At 36.1% G+C, this 12,768-nt stretch overlaps 1 protein-coding gene across 3 annotated transcripts in view; it reads right to left on the bottom strand.

The window, feature by feature from the left end:
* ATAD2B (ATPase family AAA domain containing 2B) overlaps positions 1 to 12,768 on the bottom strand; it is a 79,842-nt gene that overhangs the window by 10,730 nt on the left and 56,344 nt on the right. For all 3 annotated transcript variants that reach the window (XM_085320379.1, XM_085320377.1, XM_085320378.1), the window contains exon 24: positions 10,546 to 10,683. In XM_085320379.1, coding sequence (XP_085176505.1) covers positions 10,546 to 10,683 — 138 coding nt within the window. The remainder of the gene's footprint in view (positions 1 to 10,545; positions 10,684 to 12,768) is intronic.

Below are 12,768 nucleotides of genomic sequence, written 5' to 3'. Positions count from 1 at the left end.
GGGCTTTTATCTAGTCAGGTCTTGCAAACGTCTATGGATGCGGACTATACAATCTCCATGGGTGTCCTGTACCAATGTATAACTGTCCTAATAGCGAAAAGGACTTTTTTCATTGTACCCTGTCAGAACCTCTCGTTTCAATTTATGTCYATTGTAAACTCACAGACATCTTCAGGGATTAAGCCAGCTACAGAATAACCATCATTTCAATCTCCCACCTGTCCCCACCTGCGTACCAATGTTCACTGCATTGATACAATCCAACTTTAAGAAATGAGCATTTTTGTTTGAAATCTAGACCACTTTAGCAACCGAGCCTACAGCAAGACCTCACAAACATGCATTTCTGCAGTGAATCAATATGAAGTGGAATCACAGCTTCTCAAACTAGCCTCATCACCAATGTTTTTCCCCCGTATTATGCAACTCAACTCAAAGCAGCAAGTGATCCTGTGATCCTTTTTTTCATAGCCTTTGCTCCATTACTTTTTATTTTTTGTTATTTCTTATGCACAGAAAATATGCTTTTTTACAAATCAGATCATCAACTTTTTCAGAAAGGGTAGTGTTTTCACTAATCTATTTGCAGTGACACACAACATGGCACCAATATGAAAGAAGTTTGGAGCCACATTCACAATATAATCTACGAATAATACAGAAGGAAGACCATTCAAATTTGATGCTGTTAGCAATGTCCTTTTCAAGAGAAAAGGAGACGCAACTCAGAAGGCTAAGGAAAAGGCTAGGAAAAATGTGAACTTCTACATTCAAATTCAAGCAACGATGCAGAGTGCTCATATTTTTGCAAAGTTAGAGAAACTGCAGCCAAGTGTTTATATTTGAAAGTGATAGATAATACTTAATCACAAATATTTTTCCATTTTGAAATAAACTCCTTTGTTGAGCAACCCCATCACGTTCTCGGCATTTGTAGCTTGCTTTGATTTATGGGGTATTAAGTCCTAAATCTGTGCTTGCCAATCTCACACTGCGTTGCAAAAATCAGTGTTTATTAAGGTGCTTTGAAGATATAAGCAGTATGCAGGTACAGGTGTTGAGAATTAAATCACAGAGCTCAGAGGAGTATGACTGTACTTCAGAATTTCCTGCCAATGTAATGGGAATGCCAAATGTAAGCAGGTAGTTTAACAACCACATTGAGAATAAATKTGCCATTAACCTTTTAGTTTTAAAAGCTATCTAAAGATACAGTCAAATTGCCGTAAAAAATGGCAGTTTCGCTTGGAGTGTATATTTATTGTTACAAATAATCCTTACGGAGAACTGTAAGATTTCAAGGGAAAAAAAAAATCACTTTCTCCAGCTACTTTGTAGATTTGATAGCGGCTTCTACAGTCAGTTTCACTGTTTTATTGACGATGAGCCACAACCTGTTCCCATAACTTTTCAGGTGCTCATATAATCTTTCCCCACATTCTGCAAGAGATTTTCAGTAACAGAAGCAGCAAATCTGAAACGAAACTGGCAGACRTAAACTTTAACATAGAGAAATAATTCCCCCATAAGGGAATGGGTTTACTCTCAGGTCAACTCCAAAGATGGATATTGAAAACACAGAAGAGGAATAAAAGCTTTTTAAAGGAAACATTAAATAACATGTCTTGAGTTTTATAAATGAACAGAAAAGTTGAATTCTTAAAGATCTTCTGATTTTGGCTTTTTAGCCTGCCTTTGTGATAAGATGTCATTTATATCGGTGATTTGTACTTAATTATGCCCATTTTACTAGTGCATCCATTTTATCAATTCTGCAAGCTCAACCTGGGATGAGAACATATAGTTTGCCAAAACACTCRGGCATATTCCTAAAATTAAGTATGTGAGAAATCACATTAAAGTAAAATAGAATTAGCCCTATATTACACACTTCAGTATGTTTCAAGTCTTCCTAAACCACAGCCAGAAAAGCCCAGCTAAACTCTCTCATATGCAGTACTACTACTTTTCTTATTTTAGAAAAATAATCTTAAGTCACAATATTAAAAAAGGAAAGATGCTTCCAGCCAGTCAGTGAGATTTAGGAAAGAACAACGGCATTTCATTGACAGATACTGCAGAACAGGCCCTTCGAGGACACAGTTGATAGTACCTGTACTGACAAAAGCAATAACCTCGCTACTTTTGGTTTTCACTCACATTTAGCCAACAGAATTTGGTTAATGCTTAACTTACTTTCTTCCCAGACTTTTACCACATGTTCTCCTCATTACCTGAGCCATCCAGGCCTGTAACGCAGATATCAGTATCTTACATATCAACATTTAAAAACACTGACTTTTTTTTTGCCCAAGTACTTCTAAGAAACAACTTTTTTCAGATAAAAGCCTTCCTTCTTTCATCCCCTTCTATCCCAGCTGCTGAAGTCTTCCCTCCTCAGGCTTTCATAAACTCATCAAAATCTTATTTCAATTCATTTAACACAACTACCAATATCATTTTCATGACCACAGTGAGATTCTTAATTCTCTCTCCAATATATCTTTGCGTCCATTCACCAGTTTTTTTGCTTTCTTGATCATGTTAAAATCAGACTTTCAGTTCTTAAAGAAAGAAAAGAAAAAGTAGTTAAACGTGATCTAGGCTGTATTATTGCTCTATGTAAAACAATGTCTTTTGGGATATGAGAAGAAATTCTAGTTCAGATCCTTTGCACCCTTAACACTGTTACACCAATTTTCTTTTATGCGGAGAGCTARGCCTCCAGCAAAAGTGGGAAGCTGAGCAAGGAATACAGTATTTTTTAAAAAGATAACACCAGCCTTTATCTCCTGCCTCACTTCCCCCAGTAAAGGTAAGGGGGTAGTAGAAGTAAGAGAGGTGTTTAATTCATGAAAGTCTGTACCGGAGTTCATCATCAATGGGGAAAAAAAAGAAAAAAGAAGGGTACTACTGAGAGAATCACAGTGACCTGAAGAGGTGTCATATGAGGCAGGAAAGAGCAAGATTTATCTCCAGATCCTGCAAGGCAGTTGAATATGATTCAAATTGTAAAGAAAAGAGGAGCTATCACAAGGTAAAGCTGACATATGACTACAGGGTAAATGTTCATGGATTGCTACTAAAAAATAAACCTAATCAGCAGTCCCTATTTCCTTCACTTTAATGCTGATCTTCTATAAAAACTATAAACTATTAATAACAAAAATCACAATTTACAGTCAATACAATTCATCACACATTAAAATTCTTAGTAACAGAATGGAATAGCCATTTAGAGAAGAACTACTAAGAGTTAACTTTGTTAAAAAAACCAGAGTATATACAATTATAAGTTAATGCTTTAACATCTTTTCAATTTTTCCTTTTAAAACTACTCATCTGAAATCTACCCATTGATACCCAATCTTTCAGCACTATTTTTGCCAGAGGCACTAGAAATACAATTACCATAGGAATCTTGCTTTTCAGAACTGAGTTTCTATAACTCAAACTATTATAATACCAATTATTCACACATGAATACATTCATTTGCCTTCTGAATTGCTACACTTTTCTCTCTATAATCCTCATGTAACCTCTATAGATTTGCCAAGGGGATCCCCACTTCAGTTCAGTTTGCTTTTTGTAAATCCTTACCCCAGTTCATACAGATTTTTTTTTTTTTTTTTAACAAATACTTATTTGGCTAAATGAATCACACACAACATTTTACTTGGGTTCACATGAAGCTGATACAAAAAATAACCCTCCATCATTCATTTATTTATGCTAAGCTGCACAGTTGATGCAGACAGAATTTTAAAAGTACAATGTAATACAACGTAATCAATCACCGAAGATAAATTTACCCTAAATTTGCATAAGTAAGAAGCGAGGTTTCCCAATTCTTCCACTTCTGTCTTGAAGCACTTCAGGAGTCTGCTGAGAGATCACTAAACTTAAGGCACACAGCATGAACTCTGGAGGTGGCCTCTCATGATTAAAAAGGAAATTAGGTATGTACTTCAGAAGGACCAGTCCTCTAGGAACAAGTTAAGTAAAACGAAACATGTAGCAGACTTTCAGAAATTCTAAATTCTTACCCATAAGTTGCTCTTTAAGATTTTCAAGACAGACACACCAATTAATGGCAACATCTTCTGGTGAAACAAGTACTATGAAAATCCAGTATTACGAGGTACACTAACATCCATGTGTGAACTTTGGTACTCAGCTTTAGTTAAGTACCTCTGAGAAAGGTCCTAGTAAATRTTCTAAGATGGAGATACTGGCAATTAAACAGGCTTATTATAACTATACTCTTTTTCTTGAATTAGACAACATTTATAGTGGAACTCAGAACTACTCCCTCTATATTGTAATGGAATAAGAACAAATATTCCTTCTCATAATTTGAATGACAGGAATTCAAGAAGGTGCAGAATGATGCATGGATTCAATCCACCTAGCAAGCACTCTACATGCAAATAAGCTCTCTATCATTTAGGGATGCACAGCAATCCTTTTCAGAGCAGTGCAGGGAACCTTACAGTTCTTGGATACTAAGGAACAGTTAAAGACAAAACAAAACGAAAAATAACTTTCACATTCCCGAAGTATTTCTGCAAGTCCTGAAAGAAACTATCACATTTCTGTTTAATATGGTCTCGGGAAAATGTAAGCGCAACTGAGCACTGCAGCAAGTTGCCCAGAGAGRTCATGAGTTTCAATCTTTGRAGATATTCAAAATTCAAGTGGACACAGTCCTGGGCAACTTGCTCTAGGTGACCCCGCTTGAGTAAAGGGATTGGACTAGATGATCTCCAGAGGTCCTTTCCAACCTCAACTGCTATGCTATTCTGTGAAAACAGACCTCAAAAAATGGGTGAATGGTAGAGAAGCTTCAGAGTCGGGGTAGACACTSTTACAGTCACCCAAATCCAGTAATATAGTGACAGAACTGCAGACTCCACAGAAATAAAATTAACAGTTGGAAAAGTGAGCAAACGTAATTAGAAGACTCAAAGACTGTATATCATTAACAAGCAAGTCTGCTCCTTTAATGTGGATGAACTCTAATGAGGAGATGTAGCAGTGGAATCAGATCTGTTTCTCTTTTGAAATTTCTGTAGTTTCACTACTATATTATATTGAGTGTAGTACAATATTAGTGAAGTCTAACCAGTTCTCTTTATGCTGCAGAAAAGCAGACCCTTACATGCCTCAGCATTGCTTAAAAGACCGTTAGAGAACGTAAATCCTCTGCCATTAAAGGACAAAATTCACATTCATCAAACAGCAGCTTCTCTGTTGTTACCTGTATTTCATAAAGAATTCCTGAGGATTAAAACCCAAATAATCTTCYCTTTGCAACTAAGATCACCATGGATCTAGATTTTGTGCCTGCCATATCAAGAACCACTTGAAGCAATGCACACTTTTCAGGGTTTTCTTCCATGATCAAAACCCTAAACTTCTTTCTGATGTCTTGCATGGAAAGTAACTCAAAGCCTTGAGAAAGCACTTATTAAGAGTAATTTGCTCTCTCTTACACTGGATCTGGAATATATATACCTGCTACAGTAATTTAGCTGCTTCCAGTAGCTCCACTTTTCTTACCAATGGACATTGAAAGTCCCATTGGTATTCCACTTGAAAGTCTCTGGAGTTTTAAGTTACAAAGTCCCAAACTACAGCCAGAGATACGAAGCAAGAAAGAACAGAGCACAGTTCCACAATGGCTTTAAAAGCAAAATGAGGTGCCAGCTTCCACTAACAAAGTCATTTCACCCTCCAAAGCTGGCTCCAGCATTTCCACTACCTCATTTGTACTAGCTCTACTGTTCCTATGGTAAGCGTGATAARGGAACTAAATTGTCTGAAACTTTATAATTTTTTCCTAGGTTAGTTTTCAACATGTTCAGTTCCCTAACTGAGCTTCCTAACTCGTGAATGATAGCACTGACATAAGGGAGAWGCTAGAAACATGCAACTAGTGAGAAGGGAAGACAGTACCTTCAGTAGCAACCTGCAGTTTGATCTGTTTAAAGTGACTGTGGAACTAACCTCTAAAGGACATGCCATTTCTTTCACATAAATGTAAGGAATGAGGATACTCAAGGCACATACTCGACCAATATATATAAAAAAAGCAACATTTTAAGGTATATGCTTAGGGTATGTGCTCATGAACAGCAGAACATAGACAAACGCTCAAAGAACCTGAGCACTTCTACTTAACATGGAGTAGTCAAGTTCTGTAAGAGGCAGACAAAGTATGCTCTCCAAAAAGAAAACTAGCTGCAAGACCCCAAATATTTCCTCCTCTATCATCCCCTGTAATACTCTCAATGTCCARTGTTTCTCAGGAATCTCCCCAGCATCTTCTGCTCCTCCATACCCCAACTCCCCAAAATGAGCAGGATGCAAGATACGCTACATCTACTTCTGCGGGAACGCTGCCCAACCATGATGCTGCTGCAGCTGTCCAGCTAACAAAGCTGTACAGAATAGGTAACTAACATTTTCAATTTACAGCCTTCTCCTCTAGTAGAAGCATAGATTTATCCAGCCACCATTTCTCACAAAACCTGCAGGAATKTAATCTGAGACCTTGGCCCTTGTCAAATTTGCCGGAATCTGGCTAAACAATTCAGAAGTTATTAGGGAAGCAGAGAGCTAGATGGACAACATACATATTATTTTCATAGGAAACCAAACTAAAAGTATAATTTCCATGAAACTATCAGTGTAATTATGACAGCTGAGTACATGACAAGACAGTCGCACAGGAAAATTAAAAAAAAAATGAAGCAAAAGAAAACAATCAGATTAACATCACTGGTGTAGACCACTGTCTGTCCACTTCTACAGATCTGCTCATTTTCCCACTGCTGAGTAGCTTTGTGCATAACAACTGTTAGAGCTGTTTACATCTTTGGTGCATCCAGTGTGTTCTTAAGGATCACTGAATGGCAACTTGCTCTGCTCTAAGAAAGTCATAAACAAACACAAGCTTTTCTTGCCACTTCACATGTTGAGGATAGAGTCCCACTTTACATTAATTAAACTGACGTTGAATGGAGTTTTACAACATTCTTTTCTACCACAGATTGAAAGGTTTGGGGCTGCTACATTGGTCTCTATGTCAGGAAGGCCAAAAAACAAAACAAAAMAAAAAAGAAAATACACAGCTGAAAACTGAAGTGAAGAAATGGGCAAAAATTACAAGAAAATCAACTTCTACTGCAGACACTGCAGAAACTTTATACCAATTCTTTAAACACTTAAAGCAAACATTGCCACAGTTTTCAAATGGGAATAAGGAGTAAGATCATCTAAACGCCCTGAAAATTGTTTTTTATTGCATCACTTCTTTTCCACTTCCTTAAGTTAAAATATGCAGCACTTAATGGTAGAAAAAAAAATAGACCTTAAAAAAAGAACTAAAAATGATTTTCTAAGAAGTCTCTCTTTTTACCATATTTATTATAAAAGTAGTCATAATACTTTCAGGAAAACCTCCTTACTAAGCTAGGCTGAACAAACTTGGATTACAGAGATAGAAGGGGAATGAATAATGTGAGGATATAAAATAGAGTGTGTGTGTGTGTGTGTGTATATATATATATATATATATATATATACACACACACACAGAGGCATAGATCATGCCAACTGTAGGGTTCAGCAGAGCAAAAAGATACTCAATTAATTCAAGGGGCAGCATGGTTAGCAGTTATCAAAGACTTCTCTGCCACTAAGTATCTCTGGTTCCAGAAGTTTGATRGGATTCCAAAGAAGAACTAGGTACTAAGGATTTACAAGAACATCCACAGATTCACTAAATGGGGTTTTATAGAAGAATTATAGAGACTATAGGTTTAAAACAACTGTTAACCAAGCAAGCTATACTTTGTCAGATTTTTTTTTAACTTCCTTTTAAAGTATGTGGTTGAAACCAGTGTCAGAAACCAGAATCAGAATGGTCGAACTGCTCTCATCACGGATGTCAACGTGTATGCTACCAAGAAAGAAATAATTARGAAATGAAGAATATAGTTGTCTGAGCTCTGAGTAAAGACATCCCTGAATTCCACAAAAACATTTTCAATGTTTTTTATCAAGTTGCAACACTTGTTTCCAGCTCAGGTGTGTTGTTAATCTGAGTCGAATACCTCTTTTGGAGAGGAGGAGGAGAAAAGAAAAATGTAGCAAATGTAGGATCCCAAGACATGAGCAGCTGCCAGTACTTTAATGTTAGTGTCTAGGTGACTAATAAAAGGCCAGTATCCAAAGTCCAGGATAATCAGTACAGAACTAGGTCCTAAATGCAGAAAGTGTTAACATAATAATAATAAAAAAAGGTTTCTGGTCTACCATGTCCTTTGATAGGACATTCATTGCAGTTATCTGCATGCCCTAAGTACAGTGATCACTGACATCACTAAATCAGAGGTCAAAGAAGAGAGAGGAGGCCAAACAGATGACAAAAATCAAGCAAAAAGATTCTGAGAAACAGCTCCAAAAGGTCTTTTTTTTCTTTTTAAAAATGTTTTGGAAACAAACGCAAAACAAAACCTCCTTTTCATTCTAAAGTAGAAATATGTATTTTCCTACGACAGCTAAGATTGCCATTTAGCTAAAGATACAGAAGAGCACAACAAACAGTGTTTATTTGGGAACGAGGWTTGCAGCCACAGTTTTTGTCTTCTTGTTTGATCTCCCTGCAATACTTTGTTTAGAAACCACTAATGACTTCAATTATTGTGAAAAGTCAGCAGTGCGTTTACTTTGGTTTTCATAAAATTTATTTAATCTAAAACTTAGATTTTTTTAATACTTCACATAACACAAAATATTTGAACTTTTTTTGCTCCAAATGCCATATTCACATGTGACAGCTATCACATTTATCATTTCACATAAAAGAAATCTTTTCTGTGAAGAAAACATACAATCTGTAGTCTATCACTACAATGCATTATTGCTGAATACTGCAAAACAAAGATAAGAACAGAAAAGCAAATCTTCCCCATACAGTTTATTCATATGCAGCATTTCAGGAACTAACTGCAAGATAAGAAATATTATGCTACATACTCCATCTACTGGCAAGACACAGGAGTAGAACAAAGTTTTACTATATAGCATCATAATAGCTAGGGATACTAAATGCTTTACATGCTGAACTGTATCTACCACTTAGCAGTGACTAATTTATCAGGTAAAGAAAACTGCACATTGCCAGTAATTTCCTTTTCCACACACACACACACACACACACACCAAGACGGAGTCAGACTCTTCTCAGTGGTGCCCAGTGGCAGGACAGGAGGCAATGTGCACCAAGTGAAATGCAAGAAATTCAATTCAACACAAGAACGAACTTTTTTCTACTGTCAGGATGGTTGAACGCTAGAACAGGTTGCCCAGAGAGGTTGTGGAGTTTCCATCCTTGGAAATATTCAAAATCCAAGTGGACACAGTCCTGAGCAACATGCTCAGTCATTATCCGTAGTCCACGGTGTCTCTAGGAAGATGCCTGACAATTTCCTTCAGGGTTCTCAAATAAGTGTTTCATCTGAATTGCCTTTTTTGCAGCTATTCACTAAAATATTGTAAGTGAAGGTGCTGAAAAATAATTTAATCAGGATTTAATCAGGATTTTATTTCATGTTGGTATAATTTCTTGTGTTTACAGGATTATAAAACTTGGCTTTTTCCTGAGTTGCCTTAGCATTTTCACCACCAATAACAGTATTTTCCTGGCTAAATTTTCCCATTAAGCAACCATCTAATTCTATTTTGGTACAAATAACAGAGCCCACACTTTCAGCTGGATGCCTCAGATACGCTTTCTCTTATGAAGTCTTTGTTCTGGTTTGCTTATAACAGAATTTACTGCAGTATATTTAACTCTCTARTCAGCTCACTTCTTGAGAATAACTAACAGCATTAGTTATTCTGACTACCTAAACCACAGTTAGATGATCATACACATGGCCACCCCTCACAGTTCCAGAGGTTCTGAYTGATTAATGGGGTTAACCTAGTAGGCTACATCAAAAATATCTAACMCCCTTCAGTAATGAATACTGACTATTCAAAATAAGGTCCCATGAAGAAAAATATCGTTCAATTTGTAATCTGTTTTTTTTAAGTTTTAGCATAATACCATACATCTTGCACATAGGAAGGAAATACCTAGTGTGAGAGTATATAATACAGCATCTAGCTATGCATCTGTGAATATACACAGAGAGAACAAAACAACGTGCACTTAACACACAGATAAACATGATCTTCCCCTTGGACCAGAGTTGTTTCACATTGAAAACAGCTCTTCCTCAAAGAAAAAGTAACACTTGTATGTTACATTAAAAAAACAGTTTCAAATCCTGCTTCTTCAAAACTACTTGGGCAGAGATTTAATGTAGTTGGAGAAAGGGTATGCCTCGAGTTTCATGCCTAAAATTACACCTGCAAAGAATCATGAACAAAAATGGATAATACAAATAAACATTACTACAAACACATAGTAAATGTTTGTCACTGGAGATGCCTCTATTTATGCACACCAAATCACCCAAAGTACTCACATGCACATTTATTTGCAGAGTTGGGCCAGACCGCCACCGTGGGCTTTTGTTTGTTCCGAAACGCCTCTTCGACTCTAGCTTCTGTTTTCCGTACAGCGGAACCATGAGGATTTATTTGTTCTGCTGGTACTGATAAGCCTGCATACAGAAGATAACCATACCTATTTAAATAAACCAAGCTGCATAAACCTACTGAATTTAAAAATAAACTTAGAATACTGTGATACAGTAAGAATATATCAATTAGTATTTTGTTAGACATCTGAAAACAAAGATTAGAATCAAGAATATTTGTTTTCTACTAACAAAGTAACTCGCTGGTAGCATGATCTCAAAACTGTTGGTTCTGGCATTTTATAAAAAAAAAAATACTGTCTCCCATATTTGGTCCCCAAACATTGTATTCTTCTATCCATATTTCCCCTATATAGCAGTTTTCCCCAATTTTCAATGGATAATATAAAATAATTGTTGATTCACAATGCCTGTATGACATATGAAAAAGAGTATCTGAATAAAAATGTACAGTTATCATACTTTGCTACTGTAAAATGGATCCATTTCAGAGTCAATATGAGCACTCTGACACAGAAAATGTGATTCTGCTTTTATCAAAAAGTTAGATTTGCGTTCCGTAATGTAAGTTCATCTCATAGTTTCTACTATTGTATCAGCTTTTTAATTAAATTCCAACAAYGCAAATTTTCATATTGGTTAGGCAAAAAGATACAAATGCATCTCCGAAGTATCACATTGATAAACTAGATTTGCTATCTGTCCACTATTGTAGTCTCCTAACTGTCATACCATGTCTCCAGTAGTAGCCAGACTCAAGTGATCAAGAACTGACAAGAACCTCTAAAACGATGGATGCAGAAATTTAAAGATTCATAAAGGAACTTTCACCTAACAGCTAATAGAAAAAAAAAATTGCACAAGCCTTGCAAAGCATATGTTTGTAGATATTTTTACAAATATTTTAAATTACATATTTAACTTATATTTCACTACTCAAATACTTCTATCCAAGACTTGTATTTTGTTGTCTGCTGGTTTCAGCTACAAAAAAGGGTGAATTCCAGTAACACAGTATACAATTTTAATTTACCAGCTTAGAATTTGTTATTGTTAGATTTCCTTTTGATCAACACCACCAGTTCATTCCTGTAACGAAAGAGCAAAAATCATATTCCAACTTCTCGGTTTTTATTTTTTTACAGTTTATTATTCTGTTACGCTGTACTACCTTTTTTGAGGTTGGTCACCAGTTTCAGACTTAATAAAAAAAGTCAGATCTGATGAAGCTGAAGAAAAGGTTCATTTATTCAACAGACRTATCTGTTTTGTAGTTGAGGAAAAAGAAAGCAACGTAGAAAATCATCTTCCATTTTAATGCTATGTAAGATTGTCGAATAACTCRTCCACAGAACTGCAAAGGAAATGGATATGGAGCCTTCTAGCCTTACTCATGTTTTTCAGCAATTCTTGGAAATAAATTAAGAGCTAATAAATGGGACAACTCAGAAAAATCAGTGGCTTTGTAACTGGTCAAAAAAAAAAAAAAAAAAAAAAAAAAAAAAAAAAAAAAAAAGTAGTGTGCTGCCACTTGCCTTCTAGCTCCTACGATTCAAGGTCAGTTACATTCGATAAAATTTCCAAAGAATCAATTAGGGCCCTCATACAAACCAATCTGCTCAATTTTATCCAAATCTTTTGTTGAATCATGAAGCCTTTCCAAATGTTGCCCCCAAAAAGCTGGTTAAGATCTAACTGAGTTTGGGCTTTATTCTATTTGTCAAGATGACAAGTCTTTGTTCCTGAAAGCCCCAGCCACCCACTCTGACTCAATTTGGGACTGCAACACTACTGTAACCTCTTCCGAGYAGGTAAGAATACAAGGTTCATATTCACTCCCAGAACCCCTAGCAGGTTCTCAGGCTAAATCTTAAYGTTTTTTTTTCTATTCATGTGGTGCATTAAGCTGTCCACTGTTTGCATTATTTCCCTTCTTTCACAGGGGTCCTTCTGGCAAGGTAAAGATTTTAACGCTGATAAGGCTAGAAAATAGGATCCCTTATCAAGCAGAGTCCAGAAATACTTGCAGAGAAATACAGACACTGAATAGCTTCTTTCCCAAGTTGCTGAGTTTGGTTGGTTGGTTAGGTTTTTTTTGGTTTTCTTTTGTTTTTTAAAATCAGACTTTGTACATCCCACTTTGGCACT

Source organism: Rhea americana, unplaced genomic scaffold (assembly GCF_003343005.1).
Source record: "Rhea americana isolate MKP2758 unplaced genomic scaffold, rheAme1 scaffold_63, whole genome shotgun sequence".
In the NCBI taxonomy this organism is placed as follows: domain Eukaryota; kingdom Metazoa; phylum Chordata; class Aves; order Rheiformes; family Rheidae; genus Rhea; species Rhea americana.
Note: the sequence above shows the minus strand (reverse complement) of the source record. Positions and strands in the feature narration are given on the sequence as shown.